Genomic DNA, 20,273 nt, shown 5'->3' with positions numbered 1-20,273 from the left:
AGGCAGACAAGTAATGAATAGGAGCCAACCAATCCAAGATTGTGAGAGGGATGTCTGACTGCCGGTTTAGGCCGATCCCAGGGCAGTCAGACATCCTCCAAGGTGTCCCAGATTGGAAAGGGTGCAGGCTGGGCTGAGGGGACCCCCTGTGCATGAATTTCATCCACTGGGCTTCTCATAAAGTGAATACATAATGGTATCTCATAAAGTGAATACATAAAGGCTTCCAGTATCTTGCAATGGTGGGTCAGTTATATAAACATCTATTCTAAGGAAGGAGGTTAAAATTCTTCTGATGGAAACTGAGGAAAATGGGAGGTGAAAAATAAGATAGGATATATTTGTTTTCATTAGGAAATGATTTAATTGGAAATTCATTTTTATTTAGAAAATATATTAACGTAATGAATGTACTACTCACATGGAACAATAAATTGTTTCTGAGTTAGAACACAGAGTATATATATACAAATCACCTTTCATACCCACAATCAAGACCCATAAAAATCAATCATCCCTCAACAATTAGTAGAACTCTTCTCTAACAAGTTCTGATGAAGATGGTGCAGTGACAACCTTAAGAACCCACCTTAGCTTTGGAATTCTGCTGACCTGAGATAGAACTCCTTTTTTATCACTTAGCTGGGTGACTTGGGGCTCATTGTTTATCAGTTTCTTAATTTGTAAATTGAGGTTGTTTTGTAAATTATAGGAGTATTTGAAATATCTTAGCATTCTGTGTTATTTTATTATTTTTCTTATCACCATTTATCCCCTCTATGCCCTCTTCCACCTGCCCCACCCCTCCCCCCTCACAATCACCACACTGTTGTCCATGTCCATGGGTTCTCTCTCTCTTTTTTTTCTTTCTTAGCATTCTGTATTACTTATCATCCATCCTAAGGAATTCTGGATATTATTAATTGCACTATTTAGGAATTTTATAGATTTTTGTTGGCACTCTTTAGTAAAATATCTGCTAATCTAACAGGAAATACAACACTTGAATTATTTTTGTTATTGTCAATAATTAATAGTATTATTACTAATAATAGCTAATATTAGATTAGAGTTTTGGATCCCCTTAAGGCTTATGGGTCTTGACATTAGAACAGTTTTCTTGGGGAATGGCTGTGTATTTCCTCCAATTAAAAACAACAGCATTGTAGATGCATTTTAAAAAGATGAGAAAGGTAGGTAGGATATGGCCCTATTTTTTTTCTAATTTGTATTTTTCTGTATTTTTAAAAAAATTAATAGGCTTTATTTTTTAGAGCAGTTTTAGGTTCACAGCAAAATTGAGCAGAAAGTATAGAGTCCTTATATCTCCCCGCCATCACACATACATAGCCTTCCCCATCATCAACCCCCCACATCAGTGTGGTATATGTGTCACAAACGATGAGCCAACATTGGTACATCATTATCCACCAAAGTCTATAGTGACAGAAAGCAGAATGTGTCACCCCCAAATATATCACTTCGGCATAAAGATTATTTTGAGCTGAAGGCATTGAGAAGAAGCAGATACACAAAAATCCCTTTCCCCTATTTGCCTAAAATCAAAACATAAATTTTCACAGATGTCTCTCCTCCTCTTTCTAGTAGGAAGGGCAAAACTTAATCACTGGGACAACCTGTGGTTAAGGTAAGACATTTATCAGCCTGGAGGGGGCAGCAGAGGAATCTGTATGACAAACTTTACTGACTAGCCACTATTTACCATTAGTTTCTCATGAGTTGACTTTCCTACAGTTAGGCTTCTCCTTGGAAGCCTAAGACCGCTTTCCTTTGTCCTATCATTTATCTACAAATGTCTGCTCTTTGTTGAAAATGCTATATAAGCTTGAATTCTTAGCCACATCTTTGAGTTACCCTTCTCTAAGGTTCTCATGTATATATGAGATGTATATGTCAATAAACTGCATTTTTCTCTTGTCTTTTATAACCTGTCTTTTATTACAGTGGCTCATCTGAGAACCAAAGATGGGTAAAGAAAACATTTTTCCTCCTATAAAAATAGTTTACATTAGGTTTCTCTCTTCCTGTTCTCTCTTCTACAGAATTTGGCAAATTATGTCATTAGAGTATCATACAGAATACTTTCCCTGTTCTAAAGTTTTCTGTGTTCTAGGCCTATTCACCCCTCCTCTACTTAAACTTCTGGTAACCACTGATCTTTTTACTGTTTAAATATGCATTTAAAATTCCTTCATGTCTTTTCATAGTTTGAGAGCTTATTTCTTTTCATCACTAAGTAATATTCCATTATCTGGATGTATATTCACCTACTGAAGGGCATTTTGGTTGCTTCCAAGTTTGGGCAACAATGAATAAAGCTGCTAAATAGCTTTTGTGTGGATTTTGTGTGGATGTCTTTGTCAGCTTGGGCCGCTGTAACCAAATACCATAGTCTGGGTTGTTTAAACAAGACCTTTATTTCTTAGAGTTCTGGAGGCTTTTGCAGGTTTTTGTGTGGGTGTAAGTTTTCAACTCCTCTGGGTAAATACCAAGGAGCATGCTTGCTGGGTTGTCTGGTAAGAATATGTTTAGTTTTGTAAGAAACCACCAAATTGCCTTCTGAAGTGGCTGTGCCATTTTTCATTCCACATTCTCACCAGCACCTCGTATTGTCAGTGTTTTGGAATTTAGTCATTCTAATAGGTGCATAGTGGTATCTCATCTTAATTTGCCGTGGCATGAATCCGTATGATGCTCAGCATCTTTTCATATGCTTATTATCATCTGCATATCATATTTGGTGATGTGTCATTTGAGATCATTTGCTCGTTTTTAATTGGGTTGCTTGCTTGTTTCCTTATTGAGTTTTAAGAGTTCATTGCATATTTTGGATAAGAATCTTTATCAGATTTGTCTTTGCAAAAGTTTTTCTCCCAGTCTGTGGCTTTTCTTTTCTATATTTTTAAAAATTTCTGATATCAACATTTCTCGCTGTTGTGCTGGAACAACTAATAAAATGTGTCTGTTTCTGTGGGAGATGGAAGACCCTTGAATAGGCCTGGACAAGGAGACACACAGCACAGCCTGACTGTGCTGCACTGCCCAGTACCGCAGCCTGAGGGTCCCCGGGAAGAGGCTACTCAATCAAGTCCGCAGCCATCTGGGATCCAGCTACAGTGTGTCTGACACAGCGCTCCAGACTCAGCTAAGGTTTCATTGGACATGTATAGATCCTCCGAATGAGGCCTTTACTGTGGCCCACAGACACAGAGCCCTATAAGGCTGATGTTTGCTGAGTCAGGTTTGGTGATTTTATAATCAATCCTAAGTAAGACATAAAGTAAAAGCTCTTGTTCGTGTGGTTCACCAAGAACAGCCCTTAATGTTATAACCTCACAGGTCAGATCCCATTATATGCAACTCCAAGGGATTGTTCAAATTCCATGGGATTTTGCCATCTAGACTGCAACTTGAAATAAGCGTTTGGGATTTGGGAAAACGCGTGCACTGACGGAAGTGGCTTTAGTATTACTGTGTCTGGCCTGTGCAATCTTTGGTTTAGGATCAACTTGCCTGTCCCCTCCCCAGGCCTCTTAGGTTTATGGGATTTCTCTCACATCTTGTGTTTCTAAGTGGCTGAAGAATACCCAGTGAGTTAAATCTGCACCTAGCTGGGCCACCCCCTACCCACAGGACCTTGAGTGTTTCCAGGGCTGAACCCTACGGCCATTTGACACCTCTGTTTAAAGACACCAAAGGCACCTTTCTGCTTTTGCATTGTCTGCCACGTTTTCCTGTGTTAAGCCTTCAGGGGAGCTCAGCATCTGCCTGGAATTGTAGGAAGGTTGGGCTTGATTTATCTTTGATTATTGATATTGTCTTGTGTCTTGTATCTCTCCCTGCCCCTTTTTGCAACCCAGGTGCTATGTGGGTAGCTGTAAGCTTCTGGCTCTCTCCTGGGAAATAACTTAGGTAGCGACTAATTAAAAATTACAAATAAAATAAATAAACCAAACAAACAAAATTAGAATTATAAACTAAAATATGATTTGTCTGTTGTTTGCCAGTGCCATTCTCCCTGGCAATTGGGGAAGGTAGCAGATCAGGGGGTTACTATCTTAGGCCTTGTCCCTGCAGCCCACCAGATGGTGACAGGAAGGGTCTATCATTGCACTCCTTTCTTGGCCAGGGCTCTTTCTGCCCATTCCCAGCAGGGAGGCCCAGTTAGGGAGGCAGCCTGTGTCAGTAACATGGGGGTGGCAGGCTCACGGGATGGGTGCGGGAGGCCTGGGGCCAGACAGAGGACATGCGCAAATGTGAGCTGAGTCAGGCTTTCCAGCATCGGGGCAGGTCTCCAGAGTCACTTGGGGAAAATGTTTTGCTTTGTCTGGGAGCCTGATTCTTAAATTCTAGAGAACACCTGTTGTTTCCAGAATACCTGCTACTGAAGTATCTGGATGTGACCGTTGGGTCATAAAATTGTACTCAAACCCATGCAGATGGAAGGCAATACCAGTCAATTACCATGAAAACCATGAATATTCATTAGATCCCTCATGATGATGATTAATACCCTTAAAGCTATAACTGTCTGAACTCTTTTATGGACAATTGAGCTTGAGAATGGTTTATTTTAGTTTGTCTACATGGGAAATTAATTTTTGACATGATAATTAACATTACTATTGATTTCTTTTCAAGTTTATCAGAATACAAATGGTATCTACCAAATAAGAGCTTATAGATATTTAGATCAGATCACATACCTGAATTATTTTGCTAACAGACATTCTTAAGTCAGGGAAAACACCCCCCCCCGCCCATCCCCCTACACACACACACTATTCACCATGGTATAGATCCAACCAAACCAGTGTGTGTTTATGGGGTAGGATTGTGTAAAAGGTGAACACGGTGTTCAAGAGTCAACTTATAGCTAAGTCTGGCCTTATGACCTTGAGCAAATCACTTTTAACTTCTCAAATTTTGCAAAACATGAGTAATGATTGGTAAGGATTGTGATAATGGGTTCATTAATGGTTAGGGGCTCTAAATATATATATATATATATGTGTGTGTGTGTGTGTGTGTGTGTGTGTGTGTGTGTGTGTGTTTATCTATATCTTTGTCATAATTATAAAAATTACAAATTCCATCTTCATACAAAATTTAAATTTTGCATTGAGCTTTAAATTTATTCGTTGTACATTAAGATGGGTCTTCAGTTTAAGAAGCAACCAAAGCCTGACTGGGATGGCCAAGTGGCTGAGCATCGACCTATGAACCAGGAGGTCACGGTTCAATTCCCAGTCAGGGCACATGCCCGGGTTGTGGGCTTGATTCCCAGTGGGGGGCTTGTAGGAGGCAGTCAATAGATGATTCTCTCTCATCACTGATGTTTCTATCTCTCTCTCCCTCTCTCTTCCTCTCTGGAAATCAATAAAAATATATTTTTTAAAAAAAGAAGAAACCTAAAGCTTGGGTTTAGGATACTGAGATGCCTTTAGAATAAAACGTGTTTTTGTTTGCTTGTCGTTTCTTTATAGGCCAACAGAGCAATAAGCACCATTGGGTTAATGACAGCTGCTGCTGGAGCCTTCTCATTCCTGGGCTTGTTTTCAAAAAGACAAAGAGCTAAATACTGTTAACAATTTACTGAAGAGATATTGGGACTGAAGAAATCTGTGAGGCGAGGGGGGGAGGGGAGGGGAGGAAAGACCCTGGGATGAATACTTATTTTCAATGCATCATTATTGTTTCAAACTCCAATGATGGATGGCGGGCTCTTTAATAAATTGCTTACTGATATTATCTCATCATTGAGCTAAGGAAATTTTTCTTCCTACTAGCATAGATTTTCCTGTGGCAGTTTGGACAAGAATCAGTAACCTTTTTAGTGATCCAGCAGAGGATCTTAACAAAATCACATTATATTTTATCTTATACTATAAATATAAGTTTCCTTTTCCCTGAGGGTGGCTATTTTGTATTTGCCAGAAGGAAGAAGAACAGATTATATGTGATTTTGAAAAAAATGAGAATACCTCCAAATTGTTAGGGTTGACATCTAAATTCATACTCCTTTTCTGGTCAGAAAAGAAATTGGGAAATTCAGCATTTGGCTAGGCAGTTTGAGGAATTTTGATTAACAAGACATTTGAGGGTGCACACCTATCCTTCGCTCCTGCGTGGATGGGTGGGAAAGGGGGCTTTTGCTCCAGTGTTTCAGATCCAGTGATTTCCCTGGAAATGACTCATATATCAGAAGTCTGTGACAAACAAGAATAGGCTGTTACTTTTACCTACTTTGTTCCCTGTGGATTTTGAAGTATTTCAAGGATTTTAACCTAGAAAGAGATCCTTAAAGTAGGTGTAAGGGTCCATATTTAGAAAACAATATCCCATATTACTTTTTTAAGGTTTTTACTGTAAGTCAAGGAGCATTGTGATTTTATTCTTGCATTTTATTGATTATGTGTTGAATGAAACAAATTACTTTTAATACTTTTCTAGTAGAATTCTTGTTTGCAGCATGTGGTGAAAAATGGTTGCAGGTCTCTATACCCTAAGATTTTACTGGACATTGTAGCATAGCATTGCTTTAAAAACACACAAGCAGCCAATGACATCATGGCATTAGATAAAGGAAAAGTTCAAGTAAACATAGAGGGTGAGTGCCATAAAGGAACTAGGAATCTATACTAATAAAAGGGTAATATACTAATTAGACTGGATATACCAGACATTTTCCGGACATCCTTCCAGACAAAGCCACGGTGGCGGGGCCAAGGCAGAGGCGGTTAGGGGCGATCAGGCCAGCAGGAGAGAGCAGTTAGGGGTGCTCAGGCTGGCAGGGGAGAGCGGTTAGGGGTGCTCAGGCCAGCAGGGGAGCAGTTAGGGGCATCAGGCAAGCAGGCAGAGGTGGTTAGGGACAATCAGGCAGGCAGGCAGAGGTGGTTAGGGGCGATCAGACAGGCAGGCAGAGGTGGTTAGGGGCAATCAGGCAGGCAGGCAGAGGTGGTTAGGTGCGATCAGGGAGGCAGGCAGGTGAGTGATTAGGAGTCAGTGGTCCTGGATTGTGAGAGGGTACAGGCCGGGCTGAGGGACCCCGTCCTGTGCACAAATTTCATGCACTGGGCCTTTAGTATGATAGATAAAGGGACAGAAGACTCAAAGAAAGACTTGAACCTATTAAACGAATTTAGATTTTACCCCAGGGCCAAAAATACTCTACAGTTTAGCTGCAGGGTTAAGAATAGTGGTAACAGAAGGGGTCATGTACTGCAATCAGAGCCAGTAGAGCTCTTTTCTCTTCTTCTTCCTTGTTCCCTGACTTTTCTCTTTTCAATTTTATGGTATCTCCCTTCCTCTAGTGGACCTGGGGGAGGCGGGTAATGGATGTCTCCTACCAGATACTATGATCTAAAAATATTCATTTTTTTAAAAAAATTTAGTTTCCTGTTTCTTTTATATCCTGTCCTTGAGTAATAGTTTTAAAACAATGAGCTCTTTTCTAGTATTGTCAAATTAGGGTGAGACTGATGGTGGTTTAATTACCTCTCCCAAGATGTGTTTATATTTTAATAAAAGTGACTTTGGAGGGCAAATCTTAACCCAAAACAGGAGTCTTGGGTGTGGTGGAATTAAGGCATTGGTGGATGGGGGAGGGAGCAGATGTGAGAACAGACCTAAGAATAACTCATGTCAAACCTTTCTATAGAACTCTGGACTTCGCCACTTCAGAAGTCATGCTAGATAATGCCAAAAATGCACTTTTAGTTTTTTAAATTTATCTTTATTGTTTGAAAGTATTACAGATGTCCCCCTTTGTCCCTTCATTGACCCCCCTCCACCCAGAGCTCCACCCCCACCCACCTTCACCTTACTATTGTTCGTGTCCATGGGTTATGCATATATGCATATAAGTTTTTTGGTTAATCTCTTCCTGTCCCCCCTCCATCCTTCTGTCTGAGATTCCTCAGTCTGTTCCATGCTTCCATGTCTCTGGATCTATCTTGTTCATCAGTTTAGTTTGTTCATTAGATTCCACATATAAGTGAGATCATATGAAACTTGTCTTTCTCTGACTGGCTTATTTCACTTATGAACTTTTATAAATTTATGGATTAATTTTCACATAGGTAGTGTTCAAGGCTCCAATAATTTTCAACCTTGAAAGTAAGCTCACAGTTAGCCATCAGTGTTCCCATAAAAATGGCCACTCCTGTTGATGGGCAGTTTTTTTATAGATCAGCAATTTTCAACCAGTGTGTGGTGTGCTGCAGGAAATTTTAAAACATGCAGTACCCGACTATTTAGTCAGGGGCACTGACCTCTTTTCCCGTAGATTGTCAAATAAAAAAAATGACAACAGCCAACACAACAATAGCCATCAGTGTAAATGAATCAAAATTATACCTATTTTGTTGTCAGATCAGGAAAACATATATTTTTTGGTTGCCACAGAATTTTAGCAATCAGTTTATGTGTGCCACGAGATGAAAAAGGTTGAAAATCGCTGCAATAGGTGATCATTTGATATATGGCCATGCTCGTGCTTTTTTCAAAGCTTTTCCCCAAGACTATTAAACCTTTCTCTGAGCATATATTTAGCAAAGTTAAGTATAGACTTCAACTTTAACATATTCCACTTCCAAAGAAATCTGTGAAATAAAATGATCACCTATCAGATACCAAAAAGGTTGTTGGAAAAACTGGGGCAAAAAAAAGAGGTGTACATTTATTAAATCAAGATTTTAAGAAACCTGTTTACGCTGTCATAGGGTATAAGTTGAATCCTCCTGTGCTAATGGTCAAATTATTAAATGCCCGAGTTACATATTTTTTATGTTGACATACAATTTTAACCATAAGATAAATATATTTTATCTTCTTATCACTTATTAGTAGACACTAAATAAGACACATTTTGAAAATTATCATTTTCCAAGAGCTGTGCACCAAAGTAAAAACAAGGTTTTGCAAATAAAATGTAAATATAAAGGGTTGTTTTTATAAAAATTTGCATTAATGCTGTTGGTTTGTGTAACAAAGCCTTTAGTCCTATTTACAGAAACAAATTGATGAAATGTAAAAATTGTTTTTCACTTCTAAAGGTTTCAGAATTGTAAATATATTATTGAAAGCATACATCAGTGTTTGACACATAATTGGCACTCATGGAATGGGATGGTTACCTAATTGCCTATGAACTGTTGAAGTTCTGTTAAGTTAGCAAAATTCGATTTATTGTTACAAATAATGCCTAGTAGATAATACACAATGTTCACTAGAAATAAATGTCCTCTCAGGTCACAGTGGAGTTGATATGTACTAAAGAGAATAGTGTACACAATATATTTGTAAAGGATGGACCTCTTCTTGTAGCTGTTAATGTGCATTGATTTAGATAATGAAAAGTGAAATGAAATGTAAGATTGTTTAGTAGCCTGAAAATTGCCATGGTGTAGATACAAACATTATGGGTCCATCCCTCCCCTAGGATTGTGTTTTAAAATGAGTAATACGGACTTCGGGCCAACTTTTAGAGTTAAAAAAACAACAAAAATGTAAGGATTTCACCTGTCAGTAATGAAGAGTAAATAGAGGTGCAGTGCTTCTTTAATGTAAAAGTACATTTTAACCGTTTATTTCATTACCTTTGTGATCGACTCTGGACATAGCTCATTGGCCCCAAAACAATATGTTTTGGGAAATGCCGTCTTTGGTGGAGTTTGCTTAAAAGCTGTGCCCAAGCCAAGATTATATGCGATAAACAGACACCTCCATCATTCTCCACTGCCACACAGCTCCAGGTCACCATGGTTAGAGCTGAATTTTCTAAGTAAATGTCAATTCTTGTTTCTCTCTTACAACTGTACAAAAGGAGCAAAAAGAAATTTTGTGACCTTGGAAAAATACTTGTACATAAATGTTCTTCGCAAGTGAATGTAAGGTTAAGTAAACTTGTGACAGTTTATTCAGAGAAGGGTGTGTTTTTCAAATGCTTTATTTCTGTAGATGAAAATAAAAATATATTTGTGAAATTTTCAAAGACCAGATTCTTTTTTAATTTTCCTTTTTAAAAAAATTGATGTTCATACTATTAAATTCACTACTGTGAAAAGCTGTATATTTTTACCAGGATAATGCTATGTAATGTGAATAAAGTTTATTTAAAAAAAATAGATAATCCAGGCAATGTATTTTTTCCCCTCAGTGGTAAAGGGTAGGATACAGTCAAAATAAGCATTGTTAAGGTTCTTTGTTGCAAAGCTCAGTACACTGAGAAATGTGTTTTGAGTCCTCAGCTGGAGAGAGAACAGATAAGGGTAAGCTACCCTCACCTCTCCACAGTGCTGTAGTTTCTGGGGAAAAGGGGATGCTATTAAGCATGTACAACAACAATTATGATTACAGTCTGGTCCAAAAATGCTGTTCTGTGGTTTGGCCTCCCTGTTGGAGCTTTCCCTTTGGGATCTGCTCAGGGCTTTCATAGCCTCGGTTGATGTAGAACCCATTTTGGCCGTCGCCTGAATAGTCCGTCCTGTTTATGGGAGGCCAGGTGGGGTCTTCTGCCAGCTTCCTCTGCCAGTTCCTATATTGACTTTTCGAACAGAATCCAAGTTTATTTTTGATCAATAGCCAGAGCTCTCGATTTTGAAGGATGGCATCCTGGGAAATCCAGTGGAAAAAAACAAATCATCATCCACTTCCCCTGCTGCCTGGTCGCTGGCTTCTCCCCACTGCAGGCCCCTGCTACCACCACACGCTGTCCCCCAGCCTCCCCCTGAGCGGTGCTTGTTGCTGCTGCTATGCTGGTTTCTCCCCCCTGCAGGCACCACCAAGTCTAACAGCTCCCCTTTCGTTCTCTTGAGAAGCAAGTGTACTTGTGTCCTCAGAAATCTGCTGAATGTAAGCCTTTCATTTCCACAGATTCGTAGTTAAATTCTAGCTAACGATTCACTTAGAATTAGTTTACTGCCAGCGACCACCAGGTATTGTACTCAATAATGTACTCAAAATCAAGAAAAAAAATCACTGCTACCTGCCATATGCCACCTAGAAGATGACAAATAAAGGCTTGTTGAATTAATAGATGGACTCTTGCAATCAAATAGATTTTGTTTCCATTTAGGGCTCTTTTTTCTTTCTAAGCTCACATGCACATGATTTTTACACATAACAGAACTTGTCAAAGTTTGCATTCCACTTTTGCTTGTACTAGACTTTCATATACAATTTGTAGCTACCGTCTTCTTAATACTCCTTTTTAATGATTGTATAGCTTCTCTTCAAATTTCTGTATCACTAAACAAACAGCATCTTTACTTTCGAACATGTGAGTCCAGTCTAATATGTTACCACTGTAGGTAATACTATGATAATACCTTCATACATGTGTTTTTTTCTCTCACTTTTTAAAAAATATAGTCTCAGAACTAGAATTCCTCAGTTAAAAAGTATGAGAAATTTTATATTGGTTGCATTCACTGGAATATTTGTCTGTGTGTGTGTGTGTGTGTGTTTAAAAATTTGGTTGATTCCCTTTCCTAAAGAACATACAGTACATGAATCTTTTTTTTAAAAAAAAATTCTTTAAAAAATATAGAACCTGAAGCTGTCACTGAGTAGGTAAAGTGATTTAGTGACACTAAGTAGAAGAGAAATGCTATCGGAGAAGACCTTCCAGGGTAAGAATTGACTAGAATGAGCAATGGCTTCCCTTCTCTCTTGATTAAGGAAGGCCTTCTGAAAACAGAGCTTCACTGTAAACGGTCTCATTGAATTTCCAAGCTGGAAGGTCACCTGGTCCAGTCTCTAAGGAATAATTGAGCCCACTGGAAAAGTACAATACAGTGCCTTCGGATGAGGCAAAATTAGAGCTATTTTCATGGTTTGCTTTCTATACTACAGATATCAAGAGCATTTCTATGCAGCCTTCAAAGGATTATAAATCATTCTATAAGAAATTTCCCCCAAAGGGCACATGCACAGTTTTTACAAACCCTTCTTAACTATCACTATTGGGGACAAAGGTGTTTGCTCTAAAAAATGAGCATCTGTGGAGAATGAGACCCTTGATTTGCATATCTCCCTGGAAGAATGATAGGAACCACACAAAAATCACTTTACCTCTACAAATAAGGCCACGCAGAACTGGATGAGGGCTGCCACCAAAATTGAAACCCTCCATGATGTTGTGGTTGGGATTAACTGTGGAAAAAGGAATACTGCTATGAGACTTTTCATACCTTACACTTTGACAAAACATATTTAATTTACATATTTGTAACAACTCTCTGAGCTCGGAGGGTGGGCATTATTTTCAGCACTTTACAGATGAGCAGGTCAGTACCTTGCTCACGACTCAAAGCCAATAAATAAAAGGCAGAGCCAGAATTCAAAGGAGAACCAACTGCCTCTTGTCCTGTGCTCCCTCCAGTGCCTGATGACAGACATGGAGTAAATGTGCCCTGGGCCGCAGGCGTGAGACAGGGCATTCGGAAGCCTGTGTGTCTCTCTTCATTTTTGTCTTTTCAAATCCAGCAAACAAGGGTATATGATTAAATCATTCATCTAATTACATTATTACTTCCAATTCTCCCAAAGCTACATCTACCTGAAATTTATTCTTTCAGTAAAATTGACCTATGGGTAAACATAAGGGGGCAGAAGTTTACGTTTATTTTAACTGAAGTGAAGGGAACATTTTCTGAACACATCTTCCCAGCCCTAAACCAATGGCTTGATGAAAGTCAAACCTACCAAGCCACCTCCTTTTAAGGATCAAAGGGTACATATTGACTTATTGAATGAGTGTAAGAGCTACAACTTCCCATGGCTGCATCCATGGCAAAACAAACAAGGAAACAAACAAACAAAAAACCAAACCATACACCCAAACACACACAAAAAAACACACACATAAAAAAACTACATAGCCCCATTTCTGATCCTAAATGGCAGCATATGGCTAACTATGTAGAAGACTGAGCTGCCTTTAGGACTAAAACTACAGGTCCTCCACAGTACCAAAATGCTCTCTTTTAATTCTCATCTCTATTCTGATATGAGTTATTTTTCCCCCAAGTGGAGACAGCCTTTCTCTCGGTTGTGAAAAACAGCACACTCAGTGCAAGGGTTGTCTGGAGAGGCTGTAAGATAAGGTAGTAGGTCAATACTTTTTTATTTCTCCCACAATGTTGGGTCCAAGAACAGGCTCACTAACCTCTAATAAATTTAATTTTAACCCACTGCACCCTGGATCAAATAAAACTCCTTACAGTCAGTTTCCAACAGATAGAAATATGATTGACCTATAAGTCTACTTTTTCTTACTCCTCACAGCTATGGTATGAAGGATTTCTACTATATGTTTTAAAATATTAAACTTGAAAAATTAATTATTGAATCAATGCATAAAATTTATTCTACCAGTATAACATTGAAGAATAAAGTATCTAAATATAATATTTCAGTTGTGAACGAAATAAATATACCCAATTGGGAATACCAATAATATGAAAACAGTGAGAGGCTAGTATATGTAAGATCCAGATATATCGCTTGCACTTCTAGTAAATAGGAATAGTCTCTCAGTGATCAGAGAGATTATGGTAACAACAGAGTTGGAAATTACAATGCAAATATGGTCCCACTGCACATGTGAGTCATAACAGATGTGCAAACCAATACCACTTACCTCCATTCTTCGGTATATAGCTTGAAAATCAGAAAACATGATGAAAACTATGAGGCCCAAGGCAGTTATCAGCAGAAATGAGAATACATCTGAAGAAACACCAAACATTACTTTTAGATGCTAAAGGAATGTTTCACATAATTTGGCACACATTGCAGAATCAATTATCTCTGTTGGGAAAATACTAGATACATCTTTGGATGTTTTGAAATATCCTCATATGTTTTAAAATATGTTCAAATGCTTATAAGACAAAGGTGATATCTTAAAGTCTTTCCTCGAAAGGCTGGGTGTAGAAAGCTGCTAATAAGTGTAGTAAAGTAACTTCCATAAAGGAGCTACCTCAACTGAGGAGTCCTGAGGGGGGCGGGGCAGTGGCGGCAGGACCTTTTGCAGTGATCAGTCCATGTAAATCAGGGGTCCTCAAACTATGGCCCGCGGGCCACATGCAAATACAAATATTGTATTTGTTCCCGTTTTGTTTTTTTACTTCAAAATAAGATATGTGCAGTGTGCATAGGAATTTTTTCATAGTTTTTTTTAAAAAAACTATAGTCCAGCCCTCCAACGGTCTGAGGGACAGTGAACTGGCCCCCTGTCTAAAAAGTTCGAGGACCCCTGTTGTAAATGGTCACCAGACAGACCATGTATCTACTAAGTCGTGCCTTCATGGACAGTCAGTCCTCTTGATAGTACCTCATTCTTCTTCGTTGCCTACAGAATACATCCAAGGGTCTTCAATTCATGGCCTTCCACAATGTGGTTCCAATTAGCCTTTCTAAACTGACCTCTGATTGCTCTTCCTTACATGCCCAGGGAAGTTAAACCATAAACCTGCTGCTTCCAGAGGCCCAACACTTTCCACCTTCTGTCCCCCCCGTTCACAGAATTCCCTGTGTAGATGATATTTTTTCTCTCTTGGCAAGTTTCATTTTTCAAAAAAAGCCCAGTTCAAATATGACTTTATCTTTAAAGTTCCCCAATTCTCCCTTATAACATTTTATTTCATATGGTGTATATCATGATCTTTGCATAATCTTCATTTATGTATCAACTAGACTGTAACCACTTGAAAGTGACTTTGTACTTGCTTCTCACTGGGGCTCTAAATTGAAAGAGTAAGTGAGAAACTAGCCTGCACATCGGCTGGGTTCTCTCTCCCTAGCCTGCCAAAACTGCTTTACTTTTGGGAGCTAAACTTCCCAGAATGCAATGTGCCAACATTACTGCTCTTACCCCAAACCTCATCCACTCCTGTGTCCATCAGAGCTTTTAGGTACTTTGTAGATGGTGCCTTGGAAATGCTTTGATAGAAATAGTACTGTAGCATTTAATCAGTGTTTCCATGACATCAATGATTCTCATAATCCTCAAAATTTATAAACAGCCCTAGCTGGTTTGGCTCAGCAGATAGAGCATCTGTCTGCGGACCAAAGGGTCCCGGGTTCAATTCTGGTCAAGGACACGTGCCTTGGTTGCAAGTTCCTCCTGGGCCTGGGCCCTGGTGAGGGCTCATGCAGGAGGCAACCAATCAATGTGTTTCTCTCACACTGATGTTTCTCTCTCTGTCTTTCCCTCTTTCTTCCACTCTCCCTAAAAATCAATGAAAAAATATCCTCTGGTGAGGATTAACAATCAAACAAACAAACAAAAATTATAAACAAACGAACTAGGTTTTCCCTTATGCTCATTATTCCAGTGTTGATTGTCTACTGGCCCTCAACTCTACATAGGTCATATCAAGGAAAAATCAAAGGCAACTGCTCCTCTACTGCAGGCCCTAATTTTTTAAACAACCAGAGCTCTGGTTTCACCCTTGTTCATCTACACCCACCGTCATAGTAATCTACACCTCACTTTATATACACAGCTACATACAGTGCCTCCTGGAGAATACCGGGCTTGCTCAGGAAGGACGTGAGGCTAAGAGGAGAAAACCTGGGGCTGCATCTCCCCAAATTAAGCAATCTGAGCAGCTTGGTGACAAGAAGATCCCAGGAAATGGCTATGTGGATTGTTCATTTACGTCATTGTTTCCAAGTCCCAGGGACCCAGATGTTGGGAAGATGGTGCCCCAAATGTCCATCCTGATAAAGGCCTGGTGCTCACTAGCAACTGAGTGCATATCACACTGTCCTCAGACTAATGATCTGAAAAGCAGCCAGTGCATGAATGAGCAGTGTGGAAACAAAATTATAAGGCTCTCTTCTTTAATTCAGCTTTGGTTGGAAAATGTAATGAACAACTGAAATGAATGCTGCCCTCCTTGGTTAGTCACTATTGATGAGGAAATTTAAAGAATCGGGCTGTTTATACAGGTGATTTGGAAAGAAAAGTCCTGGGCAAGCCATTACAGATTATTTTCAGATAAGTGAATATTCACACCTGTTTCTATAAAAATTTAACCCATACTGAGAACAGATTGACAGTTGCCAGAGGGGAGGAGGGTTGGGGGACGGGGTGAAAAAGGTGAAGGGATTAAGCACTACAAATCAGCAGCACAGAATAGTCATGTGGATGTAGATTGCAGCATAGGGAATATAGTTAATAATGAAATGATGTATGTGTGTGGGGCTAAGTGGGTACTTGGGGCAACAGGGGACAACTCTGTAAAGTGTGTGATTTTCTGCCCACTTTGCTGTGCAGAATAGTGTTGAATGTAAACTGTAGTTGAAAAAAATTTAATCTATACTTTTTTTTATATCCAATCATAAGTTGATCTTCTGCCAAAGGCTGTTAAGAAGGGCAAAGACTTTTCTGTTGTATCAATATAAAATTGCTTGTATATTTTAATAGTAGCTCCAAGAACTTTGACTTATATAACCTTGAAAGAATAGGATTTATTCTATTGGTTAGAACTTTTTTCATTTTAAATTATCAGCTATGTTTGACATGGGGTTGAGTTTACCCAAAAGCTTTAAATCACTATGATGTAACTAATTCAGCTCTAAAAAACTCAATTTAAGCAAAAGGACTCTGTAGCTACAATTCAAATTGAAGCACTAGCTAATGTAATATATCCCCCTTGTGAAATATCTATATAAAAGCCTAAGCAACCATCTCAACCAAACGGACGACTGAATAGGCTGCATGGGGCAACCAGGCTGGCAAGGGGGGCAGTTGGTGGCAACCAGACCAGCGGGGGGGGCGGGGCAGGTGGGAGCAATCAGGCCAGCAGGCAGAGGCAGTTAGGGGTGACCAGGCCAGCAGGGGGGCAGTTAGGGGCAATCAGGTAGGCAGGCAGGTGAGCAGTTAGGAGCCAGCAGTCCAGGATTGTGAGAGGGATGTCCGACTGCTGGTTTAGGCCCGATCCCCGGGCCTGGTTTAGTCAGACATCCCCCGAAGGGTCTTGGGTTGGAGAGGGTGCAGGCTGGGCTGAGGGGACTGCCCCCCCATGCACGAATTTCATGCACCGGGCCTCTAGTCTATATCTATAAAAAGCCAGTGACTGGAACACTGTAACAACCGGTTGTTATGATGCCCACTGCGGCCAGTGAACCAGCAGATCCAGGGTGGGGCTGGCCAGCCAACCTCCCGTGGCCCCTGCCCCGGCCGGCCTCGCCCCCAGTGGGCCCCCCGACTCTGATCAGGGGCAGGACCAGATGGCCAGACACCTGTGACCCCTCCCCCTGGCTTGCCCTGCCCTCAATCGCCCCCCCCCCACACCAATCAGGAGTGGGGCCAGCCAGCCAACCACCCACAGCCCCTCCCCCTGGCTGGCCCTACTCCCGATCAGCCACCACCAGCCCGATTGGCCTGCGGCCTCTTCCTCCAGGCAGCTCCACCCCTGATCAGCCTCCCAACCCCAATTGGGGGTGGGGCCCACCAGCCAATCGTCCACAGCCCCTGCTCCCCTGGCCTACCCGGCCCTGATTTGGCCCCATTTGGGGCCAGGCCAGCTGGACCCCACCCATGCACGAATTCGTGCACTGAGCATCTAGTCTACACTAATAAAAGAGAAACATGGTAATTAGCGTACGACCGCTACCCTTCCCATTGGCTAATCAGCATATCCTTGTGCAAATTAACTGTCAGCCAAGATGGCGGCCGGCAGCCATGCACTGAAGCGAACAGGGAGGCTTGCTTGCTCCAGTGACTGTGGACTCCAACATTCCCCGCCTGAGTTGCCGGCCTCTCAGCTGCAACTCTAAGCAACTATGTACTATGTTGCAAATATAGAAGCTAAACAAAACCCCAGAAACCGGCTTTCAGTCAGCCTGCCTTCAGCCAGCCTGACCACAACATTGTATCAATGTTTTCAGCAGTGAGGCCTCAGAGCTAAAGCTGGCCCAGAATAGAAAAAAGAAAAAGAAAAAAAGGAGCAGTTGGGAGCTTCAGTCACCCGCCAACGTGAAAATGGCCCTCAGCCCCTCAGCCAGACTGGCCAGGCACCCCAGTGGGGACCCCCACCCTGATCCAGGACACCCTTCAGGGCAAACCAGCCAGCCCCTATCCGTGCACCAGGCCTCTATCCTATATAGTAAAAGGGTAATATACCTCCCAGCACCAGGATCAGCGTGACAGGGGGCAGCGCCCAAACCCCCTGATCGCCCTGTGGCTCTGTGAGTGACAGGGGGTGGGGCCACAACCTCCCTATCTGCCCTGCTCTGTTTGTGACAGGGGAAGGCGCCCCAACCCCCTGATCAGCCCTGCTCTGTGCCTGATAGGGGGGAGCTCCCCAATCCCCTGATCGCCCTGCGGCTCTGTGTTTGACAGGGTAGAGCCATAACCTCTCCATCGGCCCTGCCCTGAGTGTGACAGTGGCGGTGCCCCAACCCCATGATCGGCCCTGTTCTATGGGTGATAGAGTGTGGCGCCCCAACCCCCCTCCACGGGCCTTGCTCTATGTGTGACAGGGTAGAGCCATAACCTCCCCATTGGCCCTGCCCTGAGTGTGACAGGGTGCAGCACCCCAACCCCCTGATCCTCCCTGCTCTGTGTGTGACAGGTGGCAGTGCCCCAATTCCCCTATAGGCCCTGCTCTGTGAGTGACGGGGGGAGCTCCTCAACCCCCTGATGGGCCCTGCTCTGTGCGTGACAGGGTATGGAGCCCCAACCCCCCTGATGGGCCCTGCTCTGTGAGTGACAGGGGGGAGCCCCAACCCCCCTGATGGGCCTTGCTCTGTGAGTGACAGGGGACAGCGCCCCAACCCCCCAATCGGCCCTACCCTGAGCGTGACTGAGGGTGGCATCGCAACCTCCTGATCCGCCCTCCTCTGTTCATGAGGGGGTGGCTCCCCAACTCCCCAATCGGCCCTGCTCTGAGCCTGACCAGGGGCTGCACCTAGGGATTGGGCGTGCCCTCTGCCACCCGGGAGCAGGCCTAAGCCAGCAGGTCGTTATCTCCCGAGGGGTCCCAGACTGTGAGAGGGCACAGGCTGGGCTGGGGGACCCCCCGCCCTCCCGAGTGCACAAATTTTTGTGCACTGGGCCTCTAGTATATATATAAAAGTCTAGCAACTGGAACAGTGGAATGGCCAGAATGACCAGAACAGCCAGTGGCTATGATGGGCCCTGTGGCAGCCAACCAGCCTGATCTGGGCCCTAATCGGCCCCACCCCCTGGCTGGCCTGGCCCCTGATTAGCCCTCAACACCCTGATCAGGGGTGGGGCCAGCTGGCCAACTGCCCTTGGCTCCTCCCCCAACCTGCCTGGCCCCCACCCATACACAAATTCATGTACCAGACCTCTAGTGTAGATATAAAAAAGTAAAAAATTTAATTTAGTAAAATTTATAACCCACCACAAGGAAGTGGGGTTTGATCAAGAATGTGAAGATGATTTAATGTCAAGTTTATTAATATAATAGACTAGCACTTGGTCACCAGGACAACAAAGAGCATAATTGTCTCAGTAGGTGACAGGAAGGTGTTTGATGAAATGAATCTCTTATTTTGGATTTTAAAACACACTTCTAATTATTGGAAATAGGATAATTTCATGATATAGCCTACCTTGAACAATATTCAAAATTATATTTATAAGTAAATATAATTATTATATTTTATTATATTTATTAATAAAAATAGTTCTAGTAGTTTTCAGAAGCGGGGGTAGAACTATCTGCTATTACCACTATTATTTAACATTGTCCTGAAAATTCTGGACTCTACGGTAAAACAGAAAATATACAAAAAAGTATAGGATTAGTTTCTTAACTAAGTGTGCAGGATCTATAGTGCAGAACACAACAAATATTTACTAAGAGATATAACAGGAAGCATAAAGATATAGAGAGACATGATATGTTCTTAAATGTGGAGTTTAAAGTGTGTAAACAAATACATTTTTCCCAAAGGGGATTTCTTTTTAAAAGCCTGACAATTTATTCTAGAGTTTTTCTGGAAGAATAAACAAGAAAGAAAAGTAATAAATATTTTTTAAATGAAGAGTAACAAGGATACGCCAACCTTACTACTTATAAAAACATATAAAAGTCTAATTTCTAAAGCCAAGTGGTAGATCAAGAATAGGCTGGTATATCAATAAAACAAAACAGGTAGTATAGAAAATAGTAGTCTTATAAAAATTAATATATAGTATAACTAGGTGGGGAACCTTTTTTCTGCCAAGGGCCATTTGGATATTTATAATATCATTTGTGGAC

General features: G+C 41.4%; 2 protein-coding genes across 8 annotated transcripts in view; one reads left to right on the top strand and one right to left on the bottom strand.

Moving 5' to 3' along the window:
• Positions 1 to 5,775, top strand: part of HRASLS (HRAS like suppressor) — a 12,464-nt gene extending 6,689 nt beyond the window's left edge. Inside the window, exon 3 of the mRNA XM_023750475.1 lies at positions 5,508 to 5,775. Within this exon, the coding sequence (XP_023606243.1) occupies positions 5,508 to 5,609 (102 nt within the window). The 3' untranslated portion in view covers positions 5,610 to 5,775. The remainder of the gene's footprint in view (positions 1 to 5,507) is intronic.
• Positions 5,776 to 8,399: 2,624 nt separating this feature from the next.
• Positions 8,400 to 20,273, bottom strand: part of ATP13A5 (ATPase 13A5) — a 103,542-nt gene continuing 91,668 nt past the window's right edge. For 3 of the 7 annotated variants that reach the window (XR_002828211.1, XR_002828215.1, XR_002828216.1), the window contains 3 exons: positions 13,667 to 13,755; positions 12,097 to 12,177; positions 8,400 to 9,836 (listed from right to left, as the gene is read on the bottom strand). Coding sequence is in view for 1 of the 7 variants with exons in the window: in XM_006084915.3 (XP_006084977.1) it covers positions 10,375 to 10,635; positions 12,097 to 12,177; positions 13,667 to 13,755 (431 nt within the window). In the remaining 6 variants the exon portion in view is untranslated. Of the gene's footprint in view, positions 9,837 to 10,117; positions 10,636 to 12,096; positions 12,178 to 13,666; positions 13,756 to 20,273 lie in introns of those variants that run through there. The other 4 variants (XM_006084915.3, XR_002828212.1, XR_002828213.1 and 1 more) reach the window with 4 other exon arrangements.

This window comes from Myotis lucifugus, unplaced genomic scaffold (assembly GCF_000147115.1).
Source record: "Myotis lucifugus unplaced genomic scaffold, Myoluc2.0 scaffold_14, whole genome shotgun sequence".
Lineage (NCBI taxonomy): Eukaryota > Metazoa > Chordata > Mammalia > Chiroptera > Vespertilionidae > Myotis > Myotis lucifugus.
Note: the sequence above shows the minus strand (reverse complement) of the source record. Positions and strands in the feature narration are given on the sequence as shown.